Raw genomic sequence first — 15,990 nt, 5'->3', positions numbered from 1 at the left:
TACGCCTTCTCCTTTCCGCCGCTCTACTTCCGGTCGGAGGCAACAACAAGCACAGTTCTGTGTCAAAGAGGTTGAGGCAGCCCTACGAGACAGTTTTAATAGACACTTCCGGATTCTCAGCGCAGCTCTTCCAATCCTCCAAACCAGGCCTGGGCAAACTTGGGCCCTCCAAGTGTTTTGGACTTCAACTCCCACCATTCCTAACAGCCCCAGGCTTAAGCGGCTGAGGGGGAAAAGGAAGGGGCCTGGGGCTGTTAGGAATGGTGGGAGTTGAAGTCCAAAACACTTGGAGGGCCCAAGTTTGCCCCATTGAAAGAAGGCATTTAAACTATTCACATATTGACTGTTAAAACTTGTGCGCCAGCTGCGCCCGTACCTTGGGAAGTCGGATCTGGCCATGGTGGTCCACGCTCTTGTTACATACCGAATAGGTTACTGCAACGCGCTCTATGTGGGGTTGCCTTTGAAGACTGTTCGGAAACTTCAATTAGTCCAACGGGCGGCGGCCAGATTACTCACCGGAGCGTCATACAGGGAGCATACCACCCTTCTGTTATGTCAGCTCCACTGGCTGCCGATCCAGTTCCGAGCACAATTCAAAGTGCTGGTTTTGACCTACAAAACCCTATACGGTTCCGGCCCAGTGTATTTGTCCAAACGGATCTCCCTCTACATCCCATCTCGAAGTTTAAGATCATCTGGGGAGGCCCTGCTCTTGACCCCGCCACTATCACAAGTGAGGTTGGCGGAGACGAGGAGCAGGGCCTTCTCAGTGGTGGCCCCTCACCTGTGGAACTCACTCCCCGGGGAGATTAGATCAGCGACTTCCCTTTTGGCGTTCAGAAAAAAATTGAAGACCTGGCTATGGGACCAAGCTTTTGGACATTCTGGCAGCTAAAGGAAAGATCTGACGATAAACAAGGACAGATGAAATGGAATGGATATACGGAACTCTGAACACTGAGCATGAGATTGTTTTGCTATTTCATTATGTATTGATGTTTTTACTTGTTAACTGTGTGAATTGCTTTTCTGTATTGTTTGTTAATTGATTTAGGCATCGAATTGTGCCTTCGTCTGTAAGCCGCCCTGAGTCCCTCTCGGGGTGAGAAGGGCGGGGTAGAAGTAATTGAAATAAATAAATAAATAAATAAATAATCTGTTTGTTGTTCATTCGTTCAGTCGTCTCCGACTCTTCGTGACCTCATGGACCAGCCCACGCCAGAGCTCCCTGTCGGCCGTTACCACCCCCAGCTCCCTCAAGGTCAGTCCAGTCACTTCAAGGATGCCATCCATCCATCTTGCCCTTGGTCGGCCCCTCTTCCTTTTGCCTTCCACTTTCCCCAGCATAATTGTCTTCTCTAGGCTTTCCTGTCTCCTCATGATGTGGCCAAAGTACTTCAACTTTGTCTCTAGTATCTTTCCCTCCAGTGAGCAGTCGGGCTTTATTTCCTGGAGGATGGACTGGTTGGATCTTCTCGCAGTCCAAGGCACTCTCAGAACTTTTCTCCAACACCAGAGCTCAAAAGCATCTATCTTCCTTCGCTCAGCCTTCCCTAAGGTCCAGCTCTCACATCCGTAGGTTACTACAGGGAATACCATGGCTTTGACTAGGCGGATCTTTGTTGCCAGTCTGATGTCTCTACTCTTGACTATTTTATCGAGATTGGACATTGCTCTCCTCCCAAGAAGTAAGCGTCTTCTGATTTCCTGGCTACAGTCTGCATCTGCAGTAATCTTTGCACCTAGAAATACAAAGTCTGTCACGGCCTCCACGGTTTCTCCCTCTATTTTCCAGTTGTCAATCATTCTTGTTGCCATAATCTTGGTTTTTTTGACGTTTAGCTGCAACCCGGCTTTTGCGCTTTCTTCTTTCACCTTGATTAGAAGGCTCCTCAGCTCCTCCTCGCTTTCGGCCATCAGAGTGGTGTCATCTGCATATCTGAGGTTGTTAATGTTTCTTCCAGCAATTTTCACCCCAGCCCTGCATTCATCAAGCCCCGCACATCGCATGATGTGTTCTGCATACAAGTTAAAAAGGTTGGGTGAGAGGATGCAGCCTTGCCGTACGCCTTTCCCAATCTTGAACCAGTCTGTTGTTCCATGGTCAGTTCTGACTGTTGCTACTTGGTCCTTGTACAGATTCCTCAGGAGAGAGACAAGGTGGCTTGGGATGCCCATCCCACTAAGAACTTGCCACAATTTATTATGATCCACACAGTCAAAGGCTTTAGAATAGTCAATGAAGCAGAAGTAGATGTTTTTCTGAAACTCCCTGCCTTTCTCCATTATCCAGCGGATATTGGCAATTTGGTCTCTCGTTCCTCTACCTTTTCTAAACCCAGCTTGAACATCTGGCAACTCTCGCTCCATGTATTGCTGGAGTCTTCCTTGCAGGATCTTGAGCATTACCTTACTGGCATGAGAAATAAGGGCCACTGTACGGAAGTTTGAGCAGTCTTTCGCATTTCCCTTTTTTGGTATGGGGATATAAGTTGATTTTTTCCAGTCTGATGGCCATTCTTGTGTTTTCCATATTTGCTGGCAAATGGCATGCATCACCTTGACAGCATCATCTTTTAAGATTTTAAACAGTTCAGCTGGGATCCCGTCATCTCCTGCTGCCTTGTTGTTAGCAATGCTTCTTAAGGCCCATTCAACCTCACTCCTCAGGATGTCTGGTTCTAATTCATTCACCACACCGTCAAAACTATCCTCAATATTATTATCCTTCCTATACAGATCTTCTGTATAGTCTCGCCACCTTCTCTGTACTCGAAGGTTAAATGAAGTGCTGGGGCGTCGACAAGGAACCGGTGCTGTAGGTGCAAAGACATTGAGACCAATCCCCTTGGGCGACTGTGCAGCCTGAAGCCAGGCAATGCAAAGGCGCAGAGGACAGAACGGGGACTGCAGAACCTTGTGAGGCAGCGCCCCCTGCAGGTTGACCGAGGAAGAAACCTCTCAAGCTGTGCTCTCTTTTGCTGGCAGGCAAACACCACTTGATATAGAAATAGGTTTTTGTCTATTGACTACAGTAGTTGTGGCAGAAGAGTCTTTGTCATAGTGTGTATGTGTACTGTGCTTTCTATTCTCATTGTTATGTTTTCAGTGATTTTAGAAAATTTTAGCTTGTGGTTTAAATTGTGGATTTTATTATTTTTTATTTATTTTCTGTCAAAAGTATTGCATAAACAAATAAGTTTATTTATTTATTTATTTAAGTTCATTTATTTATTTGGAGCCCCTGGTGGCACAGTGGGTTAAAGCGCTGAGCTGCTGAGCTTCGAATCATAGAATCAAATAGTTGGAAGAGACCTCATGGGCCATCCAGTCCAACCCCCTGCCAAAAAGCAGGAATATTGCATTCAAATCACTCCTGACAGATGGCCATCCAGCTTCTGTTTAAAAGCTTCCAAAGAAGGAGCCTCCACCACACTCCGGGGCAGAGAGTTCCACTGCTGAATGGCTCTCACAGTCAGGAAGTTATTCCTCATGTTCAGATGGAATCTCCTCTCTTGTAGTTTGAAGCCATTGCTCCGCGTCCTAGTCTCCAAGGAAGCAGAAAACAAGCTTGCTTCCTCCTCCCTGTGGCTTCCTCTTGTTGACTGAAAGGTCACAGGTTCGATTCCGGGGAGCGGTGTGAGCTCCCGCTGTCAGCCCTAGCTTCTGTCAACCTAGCACTTCAAAAACATGCAAAATGAGTAGATCAATAGGTACTGCTCCGGCGGGAAGGTAACGGCACTCCATGCAGTCATGCCGGCCACATGACCTTGGAAGTGTCTATGGACAACGCCGGCTCTTCAGCTTAGAAATTGAGATGAGCACCACACCCCAGAGTCAGACATGTCCGGACTTAATGTCATGGGACAACCTTTACCTATTTATTTATTTACTATATTTGTATACCACCTTTCTCAGCACTCAGGCAACTCAGAGCAGTTTACAGAGGCAACAATTCGATGCCCAAGAAAATCATAAAACGTTTAAAGCATTAATACATAGTATAAAACCATAACAAGAGTAATAAAAAAATAAACCATTTGCATCTCCTAATTAAAAGCACTGTCCATCTCGTCATCCAGTCATTCCAAGTTCCTATGCCTTTTACATTGCATTTTCAAACACTTGCTTTTAATTAATGTAATTATGTTATTGTTTATTGTTCGCGTTTTCGGTTGTGTCTTGGTTTTTCTTTATTGTAATTGTTGTTTCGTGCTTGGCCTCATGTAAGCCGCTCCGAGTCCCTATCGGGGAGATGGTGGTGGGGTATAAATAAAGATTATTATTACTATTATTATTATTATTTGAACAGCCAGGTCTTGACTCTTTTCCGGAATGTTAAGAGGGAAGGGGCCGATCAAATGTCCATAGGAAGGGCGTTTCATAGCCGAGGGGCCACCACCGAGAAGGCCGTGTCTTTCATCCCTGCCAAACGTATTTGTGACGCAGGTGGGATTGAGAGCAGGGCCTCCTCGGACGATCTTAAAGTCCTAGCAAGTTCGTAAGGGGAGATGCATTCAGAGAGATAAGTTGGGCCAGAACCTTTTAGGGCTTTACAGGCTAAAAGCCAGCCCATGGAATTGTGCCCGGCAGCCAGTGGAGTTGGTACAACAGAGGAGTTGTATGCTCTCTGAGCACCGCTCCTGTTAGTAATCTGGCTGCCGTCCGTTGGACCATTTGAAGCTTTAAAACTAATACAATAAAGGGAGCACAGCAGCTAAATAGTTTTAGACCAAAAACAGGCAACAGTGACTGCATTGTCTGTAGCTTTAAACAGTTCCTCTCTAGAACATGGCCATATAGCCCAAAAAAACCCACAGGAACCTATTGATTCCAGCCATGAAAGCCTTCGACAATACAGTTCCTCTGTGCATGAGGCAGGGCATGGTGGACAAGCATACATATGCAGAGTTGTTTTTTCTGCTCCACAGTCACACAAGTTGGAGGATTCTTCTAGGTAAGCGGTTTTCAACCTGTGGGTCCCCAGGTGTTTTGGTCTTCAACCCCAGAAATCCTAACAACTGGTAAACTGGCTGGGATTTCTGGGAGTTGTAGGCCAAAACACCTGGGGACCCACAGGTTGAGAACCACTGTTCTTGGTAGTGCCATTTTGCCAGGTTGTCTTTTGATCTGCTCGCTCCACTTCTGAGTCTATTCAGGGACTTCCAAGTTGCCCATTCTTGGTTTGCCCCTGGAGGAAGACCCTTGTGGGGGGCCACCCAGGTGGCATTGCTTGATTTTGCTGCCCAGAGGGATATTCTTTCTGTTACTGGAGGAACATTAAGAGGAGTGGTGATTCTCAATAAGCTTTTCCTTGATTTGAGTCTACTGGGAGGAGGCTGATATTTTGGAGCATGAAAAAATCAGTTGGTGAGTGTGTTAACTGGAAAATGCAAAGCATGAATCTGATTGATTGGACTATGCCTGAGAAGCTACCTGAGCCTGGAGTTTCGGTAAACCCCTGTGCTGCTGAAATGCTGACCTGAAGGTCGGCAGTTCAAATCCATTGGACAGGGTGAGCTCCCGCTGTTAGCCCTAGCCCCTGCCAACCTAGCGATTTGAAAACATGCAAATGTGAGTAAATAAATAGGCACCCCTTCAGTGGGAAAAGGGAAAGAGATGCTCTAAGCAGTCTTGCTGGCTACCCGACTAGGAGGTGACAATGCAGGCTCCTTGGCTTGAAAATGGAGAACACCTCCCCCAAACCAGAGACAAACACCTCTTCCAGAAGCCGGAAATGAAAGGAGACGCCTTTGTCTTGTCTGTGTTTGTATGCGATTGTAAGGCATTGAATGTTTGCCCATGTCTACTGTAAATGCTGTAATCCACTCTGAGTCCCCAGGGGAGAAAGGTGGAATATAAATAAAGTGTATTATTATAATTTCAAAACTTTGAATCTTGGTCATTTTGAAGGTATAGACACTGTATTTTTTTAAAGAATGGTAACAACCACAGAATTGCTTTCACAGTGTTTATATTTAGCATATCGGTAAGCTTTTGCTACAAGTTACCTCGCCCCTTCCTGCATAATTATTGTTTAAAAATTCCTTATACAAAATGCAATAGATTTAAAAAAAAACAGACAGAGACTGTATTGTATTGGAACAGCTAAAGGGGGGAGGCAAGTCCCAAGAGCCCTGAGGGTAATAATGCATTCCAGCAAAAAGGGGAGGAAGAGAGTCAAATATGTTAAATGCACATTTTCATGCGACAGACAAGGGGAAGCCAAAAACTCCAGAAAAAGTCCTATAAATAAATGCTGTTAGATTCTTATTGAAATGCAAGATCAGGACAAGATTGCACCATGAACTATGCAAATAGGAAGACCCTGACGGGATGAATCAGTGCATAATGTTAATTTACTATCAGGGTGAAAAATGGCAGGGAAAATTGGTCTCCCTTGAAACAGAACAAAACAATAGTCAACATTGCTGAGATTAACCACTTAATGTCACATTTTCTCCAACACTTGCAGTAAACAAGAAGCTGTCTTTCATTTTTTCAAAAGTTCCTGTACATATTTAGAAAATAAAATTAAAACAAGTATATGTGCAAAAATATTTACAGATTTCGTTCCCAATGTCATAAATTATGGCTCGTCCAGGCTTGTTTTTAAATTATCAAGAATACAGACGTTCTATCCAAAAAGGAGATAGAAAATATAAACTGCCACTTGAGGAAAAATGTAGTAATTGTTGACTTTTCCTTTTGGTAAAAAGTCCCAACTGCAGCAGCTGAAGATCACAAGTCTTCTTCACTTATCTTCTCAAACACACAGTCGTCGTCGTTTGATCTACTAGTTGTTATCTTTTTTCTTGACTTAAAACCGGAATGAAATATCTGCACAAAAGCAAAGATATGTTAAAATATTAACCATATATGAAAAACATTGGTATTGGGATAAAACAGAGTGCCTGAACCAAATTTATGAAACCAACAAAAAAAGATTATCGGAGAACTACATAACTGTTGGGGAGATCAACAGCAATGCTCAAGCGATATACTAGAAGGTTGCAAAATCTGACACAACAAATAGCTATACCATTTGTACAGTAAGTAATAGAACAATACAATCTTGCATAAAGAAATACCAATAATTAGCATGTGTATCGCACAATCATATGCTCAGAGTAATACATTTCAGTAGCATTATTAATTCTTTCAAGAAATAAGTAAGGCAGGCAGGTCAGAAAGGTAGATGGATGGCTATGGTTGATAGGACAGCAACGTGTCACCTCTTGCAATGCATTTTTAAAAAGGTAAATAAATCAAGGACTTCCTGATTTACTATACTGATGTTATGCTATTTCAGCAATTTAGCTTCAGAGATTCAGAAATTAAAAATGTAGATTTTGGAGACCAACATTTCTCCCCTCCACCAGCACTAGAGTTATAATATGCATATATAACGGGCATGGGCAAACTTTGGCCCTCCAGTGTTTTGGACTTCAACTCCCACAATTCCTGACAGCCCCAGGCCCCTTCATTTCCCCCTTCAGCCGCTTAAGCGGCTGAAGGGGAAGATGAAAGGGCCTGAGGCTGTTAGGAATTGTAGGAGTTGAATTCCAAAACACCTGTAGAGCCGAAGTTTGCCCATGCCTAATATACAGATATGAGGGCTATCCAGAAAGTAAGGCTACAAGATTTTTTTAAAAAATACAAAGAATGAATATATTTTGATAAAACTTACACTGATTGTAGCATAGGTATTATATTATTTTACCACATAATCACCATTCAGTTCAATGCATTTTGTCATCTGTGGGATGGGTTTTTGATGCCAGTGTCATAGAAGTTTCCCTCCGCCTTTTTCAGCTAGTTCGTCACTTCGATTTTCACTTCCTCGTCGTCAGAAAAGTGTTTTCCACCCAGATGTTCCTTCAATAGTTACTGGGTGCGAGATTGCAGCTGTGAGAGTGCTAGCTTAAAATATCCCAACCAAATGGAGTCAACAACTCTTGTCTTGCATGAGCGGTGTGCGGACATGCATTGTCATGAAAGAGACAGACTTCCACCGTCAGCATCCCACGATGTTTGTTTTGGATGGCTCTGCAATGGGTATGGTCTCACAATATATTCCATACCCATTTTTGTCTTGACATTACGTCCTCTCCATAAACTGAAACGATTTTGTGATGAATCACAGTGGGATTCTTATGCCCTTAGCATTTAGGTAGCATATTACAGAGTGAACTCACACTTGGAGGGAAACAGAATGAGGATGCTCATCTCTAACCTTCACCACAACACCAGTTGATGAGCTACTGAAGATTGGCACTGCTCATTCGCTTCTGCTGGCTTCCCACTACACAACAGTGACACCAACTTCTCCTGCGAAAATTCCCCGGGAGAGCTACATGCCTTGTAACCATACTTTCCAGATAACCCTCGTACATGTGATATTTATTAAAATGGTTGTATCCTGCCCTATATCTGAAGATCACAGGGTGGTTTACAATATAATTTTATCATTTAAAACAATAAATGATAACTATTTTTTAAAACATGAAAGATATTTTAAATAGTTTACCACTTACAAACCAGACAAACTTTTCCAACTTCCATCTATTTGCATCACTATGATATCAATACAGAGGACTTGGTTCCAGGACTCACATATACACAAACTGTTGATACCAAAATCCATGGATACTCAAGTTACATTATATACAATGGTATAGTAAAATGGCATCCCTTATATTATTTATTTATTTATTTATTACCCCACCCTTCTCAACCTCCTAGGGGGCGACTCAGGCAAAATCAAAGTTTTGGAATTTAAAACAAATATATTTTCAAGCCATATACAATTGAATCCATGGATACAGAATCTATAGAGGGCCAGCTAAATTACCTGATTTATGAGGCCATAAAAAATCTCCAGGAAGTATGCAAAGAATGAGGAAGTGACAGCTCCCCTGGTGGCCAGAAGCTGGAAAGTTAATAGCCTCTGAGTGTCTGTCTATATATGTTGTGTGTTGATGGCATTGAATGTTTGCCATGTATATGTACACTGTAATCCACCCTGAGTCCCCTGCGGGGTGAGAAGGGTGGAATATAAATACTGTAAATAAATAAATAAAAACTGCATATAGGATTACAAAGAATGCATGCAAGCAGCTCTGCGCAAGTGTATAATACATCACTATATCTCTGTCATCCTACCCAATCTCATCTCTGCCCAATTAACAACATTAAATTCACAAACCTGACTTGGATGGATGCTTGCTTTCTTTGCTTTTTCTGGTTCAGGAAGCTCAATCTGCTGAAACAGTTCATTAAATGAAAACATTTGTTTTACCAAAACAGAGACACAAACAAGCAACGAACCGTTGTATGCTGAGGTACCAAACTGTATCATATCAATCTTGTAAAATGATTTTTCTTTATTTGGTATTTGGGTCCCTAATAGTCTAAGGACCTCATTAGATACAAGTCCCTCCCTCCATTTCTACACAATTTTAGAACACTTCACAGATGAAGTACCACACAGCCCGTGATGTGATGTCCACATTACTTCATCTGTGATCTGTTTTAAAAGTTTGTGGAAATGGGGACAACAGGAGCCAGGGACAAATCATCTTCTGAGCTCCTGATTTGCATGGAAACGGTAAGGTAAAGCTTTCCCCTTGACATTAAGTCTAATGGTGTCTGACTGTTGCTGTGGCCCAGTCTGTGTATATGTGTTTTGTGTGTGTATATGTGTGTGTGTGTATGTGTATATATGTGGTTTTGCACATGCGTTGTAATATAATTTTTTGGTTTTTGGCTTTTTAAGTCTCTTCTGCTATGTTTTTCCGTGTTTTTATGAGTGATGGTCACTCGTTGTCCTGATAGGTGTATTGTGTCCAAATTTGGTGTCAATTCGCCCAGTGGTTTTTGATTTATGTTAATCCCACAAACAAACATTAAATTTTTATTTATATAGTCACTTGTTGGCCTGATAGGTGTACTGTGTCTAAATTTGGTGTCAATTCACCAAGTGGTTTTTGAATTATGTTAATCCCACAAATGAACATTACATTTTTATTTATATAGATGTGTATAATTGGCATTTCCCAAGGGTAAAGTGGTAGGATAGACTCTTGTCAACAGGCAAACTATACTGTAAAACTCTGCTCACCATTTCTTGATCACTTTTGGTTGCTGTCATTAGCTGCTCCGATATTATCTTTTTCAAGCAACTGCTTAGTAGAAATGCCTAAAAGGGTGAGGAGAAAAAACATTTTAATTTTGGGTCCTGATTATTATTTTTTATTTGTTTAAAGGAGAACAGAGTAGAGGTAACTCCCAGCAAAAGAAGACCTGGTATCCATTTCCATTTCTTCACAGGTTTTATATTCCTGTGAAAACATTGGGCCAACCTTCTCTGGAATCTGGAGGGTACCAGATGGGGAAGGCTGCACTAGAAAGATGCTCCCCTTTAGTCCATTGATAAGTAGCACATGCTTGATTTAAACCAGTGGTTCCCAACCTTTTTTGGCCAGGAACCACTTTGACCAGGGATCACTCTCCAACACTAGTGCCAAAAGAGTTTACAAATCTGTTTTTGGTTAACTTTAGATTCAGTTTGGTTATTTGGGGTGCTGATTCAGAAACCTGCATTTGATAGACCACATCAGCTCTAATTTCTGATACAGAACATATGCCATCCAGTAGTCGTCATCCGTTCAAACACAGAAAGCCATATTCAATAATCTAGAGCTGATGTGGTAGTAGTAATGTTTTGTGGGTAGTCAGCCTCTCCCCTCCCAATATCCCTGTTGTCTCAGCACTGTAAGAGGGCTTCGCGAGACCAGTCGTTCTTGTTGCCACATGATTTTGAGGCAATGGTGTAGTAATGGTGAGGCCGCAGACCATATTTCCGTTTTCCAGACCATTGGTGGTCCATGGACCACAAGTTGGGAACCACTAATTTAAACAGTTCCATACAGAAGAAGACACCTAGCAATTGCTACTTCTATTGAAAAGTTAAGAAGACATTTCATTACTTGGATGAGAGAAGCAACTGAAGGGATGTGATAACAGCAGGCATGGGTTTGCTTCAGTCCTCCAGGTGTTTGGACTTCAATTCCCACAATTCCTAACTGTTAGGAATTGAAGTCCAAAAAACCTGGTGGTCCGAACTTTGCCCATGACTGGACTACAGGGTCTTTGTTTCAGATCTTTTGGTTTGCCTTATCTTCCCTACCCTGGGGAGATACCTAGAAAACATATTTTGAATGTGTTATAGGGAAAAGCAGCTTGGATTTGGAGCAAGCAAACTGCAGCTGGAAAAGGATAACTTACACTCATCCTTTGTCTCTTTTTCCAAAAGTCCCTCTCCAAAAAGCATTTAGGTCAACTGGGATTGTAATACCTGTACAGATACTGATGCAAAACATGCAAAAAATGCCATTTTGACTCACCCCAGACTCCTTTTTAAAAATTTCACCAGAACAAACCTGTTTTGTGTTGAAGACGATCCATCTCCATGTATCTGAATCATTGTACTCAAACCTGAGTTCCAAAAACTGGTCAAGTCCTTGACCTGTAACAGATCCCTGAGCATTTAAAAGAAAAAAAGGACAAGACATATACAGTGAGGCTGTGCTACTGATTCAGAGATTATCCAATCTGTATTGCTGCTCAATCAAATCTAAATAATAATAATAATAATAATAATAATAATAATAATATCGTGGATATCTCAGTCGTTTCAGTGGCAGCTCACTTGCCCTCACACTTTAAATGTTGTCTAATATTTTTTTGTAAAAAAAGAAAAAGAAAAAAGGAAAAAAGAAAAGAAAATGAAAAAAAGAGAGGGAAAAAAGATATACAAAAGAACAAGCAAGTTTACAAAATGATATACAGTCAGCACTCGTTAAACATGTGAAAAATCATTTTTGTCAGTACAGTTATTATACCTTAACATTTCTTGTCCCTCTATCCCCACACCTGTGAATTCAACCCCCATGACCTCTGATGCCCCTCAATTTGGATCATATAATTAACCCACAACTACCCATGTGCCTTCTTTCACTAAATCCCCTTTATGACAGTCTTCAAATCTGGCTTTGTATTCTTTCCCAGATACCCAAGCCAGCCTTTTCTTCTCCTTCTCCTTCTCTTTCTCCTTCTAAATTCTTCATTATTTCCTCCTCTGCTGCTATTTGTAAGCTTGGCCATTTGGATATAATTTATCTCTCTACTAATTTATCTCTCCAGCCTTCAATAGTTAACTCTTTCCCCCGCTTCCATGTCTTGGCCATGATTAGTCTAGCAAAAACAAAGCAATATCAACAAATTTCTTCATCTGCTGCGCTAGTACACCTTCTAAATAGTCCTAATAAGCACATTTCCAGGGTTGTTTTTTTTAACTTTTTGTTAATCATATTGTTTGTTTCTTTCACCACTTTCCCCCCAGAATTATTGAACTATATAACAAGTCCACCATACATGGAAAAAGGATCTCTTCACCTTCTTACATCTCCAGCAAACCCCTTGTCCTGTTTTCTCTATTTTAGCCAATAACTCTGGAGTTATGTAAGTTCTATAAAACATTTTAAACATATTTACTAACCCTTTAACTGTTTTTTTAAATGGTAAAAAGAAAAAGCTGTTTCCACTTCTGTGATTTTGCCTTATGTGCCATGCTCCATTGCTAGTAGATTTCTCAAAAGAAAATTCCCAAGGGAATGCTACCAAATGAACTGTGTTTTGGGACAAGGGTGGTTGCATTTTTGTGGGATTTTTAGGATGACTTCTAGAGCTTGCCCTAAATTGCTCATGGTAAATGTCTTTGGGGAAAATCATAGAATTGGAAGAGTCCACAAGGACCATCCAGTCCTTTGTTTAGTATTAGAGAAACAGGGGAGCTTGATCTTTTCTTGCTGCATCAAAAACAGTTATTTTAAGAGAATGAAAATGATGAAGAGTACTCTTCTTCATCACTTAAAATGTTGGGCAAACAGAGAATAAATTTGACCAGGCTATTTCCACTGAAATATCAAGTTCACAGTTTGTTTATACTGCTGAACTCAGCCTCAAGTCTGAATGTCCAAGTTTTGGCAGCCATTACAAATACATGGACATAATTAAAACGGGTGTACTGATTGTGCCCATTCTTGGAGATGCCAGATCTACTGAAATCCACTGATTAGATCCTGTTTCAATTGCTGTAAGGCACTAAATATGGGTCTGTCTTTAGAAAGTTTCCAGAAACCTCCAAAACGCTATGGCCAGATTGATGTCCAGGACTGGGTTACAAGCAACACATATCACTCTTGTTGCAATAGCTTCAAGGGCAACTGGTTTATTTCTGGTCAGAATGCCAAGTATTGGTTATGACTCATGAAGTCCTAGACTGCTTGGCTCCAGACTATCTCAAGTAAGTTCATATAGAGAGATATGAGAAAGCTCATATTTTCCTAAATGAACTTACCTTAGTTTTGAAGTCCATAGTGAAAGACATTTTCTCAATTCCACATTATCACTATGTGGTTCCTTCAAAACCACAGGACTTCCCCCAATGGCTCTCTCTCTGTTCTCCAAGACCTTTTCCCTAGTCAAATATTTGGCAAAAGGCTGGTTGTGCTGAAGGGTTTTTCCTCAATGTGCCTGTCACCTGGTATGGTGACATCAAGAATCCAAACATTTTCTTCTCCACAATCGTGATGTCTGGTGTATTGTGTTCCAAAACTTTGTCAGTCTGGATTCAAAAGTATTATTATTATTATTATTATCATTATTATTATTATCATTATTATTATCATCATCATCATTATCCATTCCGAATTAGTGCTGTGTTTAATATTATAGTTTATTTAACTGCTACTCCCCCTGGGCACACAGAGGACTGGGCGACTTGGAAGGCGCTAAACAGACTGCGCTCTGGCACCACGAGATGCAGAGCCAACCTTCAGAAATGGGGCTACAAAGTGGAATCCTCGACATGCGAGTGAGGAGAAGAGCAAACCACTGACCACCTGCTGCAATGCAACCTGAGCCCAGCCACATGCACAATGGAGGACCTTCTTGCAGCAACACCAGAAGCATTCCAAGTGGCCAGATACTGGTCAAAGGACATTTAATCCACTACCAAACTCACACATTTTGTATTCTGTATTTTGTATTTTGTCTGTTTGTTTGCTTTGTTCTGTTAGAAATGTAATATAATTGACTGGTTGCTGATGACTCAATAAATAAATAAATAAATAACACTTCAATTAAAATAATTTTGTTTAAGTGTACTTTGTTTTCATCTGTGTTGTGATCTACCTTTGGGTGCCATGTTGCAAGAAAGGTGAGACACTAAATAAACCAATCTCCCAGAATCGTCCATCTCCATAGAAATGCCCATCCTGGTTGGAGGATTTTGGGAGCTGTAGTCCAACCAAATAACTTCCCCAAGCTCTGCTCCTTTGTGAAGAAAGGCAGTGATAATTCTCAGTTCTCATCACACACTGTGGTCAAGTACCTGAAAAACATCAAGTTGCTCCCAAGGTACTTACTAGGAATGTGACCTGCCAGCACCTCACCCGGTTGATCTTGAAGCTGACCTCTTTGATCTGGTTACTAGGCAACTTTATGCAGCAGCTAATCTCATTATTTCCAACATGAATAGCAGCCGTACAGCCGACTTCGGGGTAGTCACAAGAGCAAGGATCAAGCTGTATATAGCCATAATGCCGGACCTCCTGAACCAGCTCTAAGAACTGTGCAAGAGAAACAGAAACTGGAGGAGAACAGTGGGTTATATATGACATGATGCAGGAAGATGGCAAAGGCTAGCAACTTCACCAAGTGACTGGTTGAAAAAGTTTGACTGAAAAAGTTACTTATGTAGACCATAACCCCTAAAGTCCTTTTGATAATGTAACCACGGGCCATATTAGCCAAACCCTTTGGGTTACAGCATACATTATAATTCAATTCCGGACTCTGGTACAGATCTCCTGTGGACATCCAGAAGCTAATAACCGATGCTACAGTTTACGATCCCAGGTTTAAAGGGCCCCAGTCCTACATTTAACATTAATGCAGGAGTTCTCCTGCTGCTCACTTTGAAGTAAAAATGTCAAATGCCATATGTTAGATGGGGAATGATTAATACTTTGAGAAAAATGTGCAGGGCAAGATTCCTGGAGCTGTTCAGCAGTCCATGTTTATTTAATACTATGCTAGTAATCTGCACAAGGCCTTCTTGACAATGTCTTCAAAAAGGAGCAAAAGTAATTGCTCTTCTCTTTTTTGGCAAGGTATTTGTGAACCTCGTATTCGCTGGGATTCAAAGCACATGACCCCCATGAAAATGAAAAACTGCAAATTAAAAAAAATGCTATTTTTCATATGAGAACATCGCTCTAAAACTCTCCAAGTCCTCCAATACAGCTCTGTGCTGGTACGGCTGTACCAGGAGCTCCAACTTTATTTTCTTTATGTTAAAGTTTGCAATCATAGGGCAGGCTACCTGTCTATCATAATTAAGCTTTGGTTCCGCCCCTTGTTCAGAGCTCTGGGAGGGAAAGGAGCCATTTTTTGGTCAGTCTCACACAAGGAAGCTATACTATAGGACGTAGACCTAGTTTCTTTTCTCAAAAACATCCGGGGAAAACAGAAACAGAAATTCCAGGGAAAAGGTCCCAAGGCTCTGGTTGAGAGCTCACAGCCTCTCAGCCTAACAGTTTCAAAGAATTCTCAGAGGGAGGACAGCATTACAGATCCACTGAACTCCAGCTGAAATATCTACAAGCCTCGGCTGCTAGGTCTACTCTATACCCAGACGCATTTGGAATCGGTAGTAGCACCCACACCAATGAGGCATAGATAGTAAGCAGCCTGGGAGAGGTTAAAAGGGGTTTTCCTACAGAGAAAATACAGTTAATCAAAGTCAGGTGCCAGTCCATTGAAGACTAGACTAAGAAAGCCTTGAAGTGTTGTTTGAACCATTGAAGATGTGTTGTTTGTTCCATAATAAAGACTTTAAAGATTCTAAAGATCATCACT

At 41.5% G+C, this 15,990-nt stretch overlaps 1 protein-coding gene across 2 annotated transcripts in view; it reads right to left on the bottom strand.

Annotated features, from left to right (window-relative positions):
- Positions 1–5,960: 5,960 nt before the first annotated feature.
- SNX31 (sorting nexin 31) overlaps positions 5,961–15,990 on the bottom strand; it is a 44,127-nt gene continuing 34,097 nt past the window's right edge. Inside the window, exons 10-14 of one of the 2 annotated variants that reach the window (XM_060775674.2) lie at positions 14,496–14,699; positions 11,448–11,546; positions 10,127–10,204; positions 9,212–9,268; positions 5,961–6,843 (exon numbers count right to left, since the gene is read on the bottom strand). In XM_060775674.2, the coding sequence (XP_060631657.2) occupies positions 6,745–6,843; positions 9,212–9,268; positions 10,127–10,204; positions 11,448–11,546; positions 14,496–14,699 (537 nt within the window). In that variant the 3' untranslated portion in view covers positions 5,961–6,744. The remainder of the gene's footprint in view (positions 6,844–9,211; positions 9,269–10,126; positions 10,205–11,447; positions 11,547–14,495; positions 14,700–15,990) is intronic. The other variant, XM_060775675.2, reaches the window with a different exon arrangement.

Source organism: Anolis sagrei, chromosome 4 (assembly GCF_037176765.1).
Source record: "Anolis sagrei isolate rAnoSag1 chromosome 4, rAnoSag1.mat, whole genome shotgun sequence".
NCBI lineage: Eukaryota > Metazoa > Chordata > Lepidosauria > Squamata > Dactyloidae > Anolis > Anolis sagrei.
Note: the sequence above shows the minus strand (reverse complement) of the source record. Positions and strands in the feature narration are given on the sequence as shown.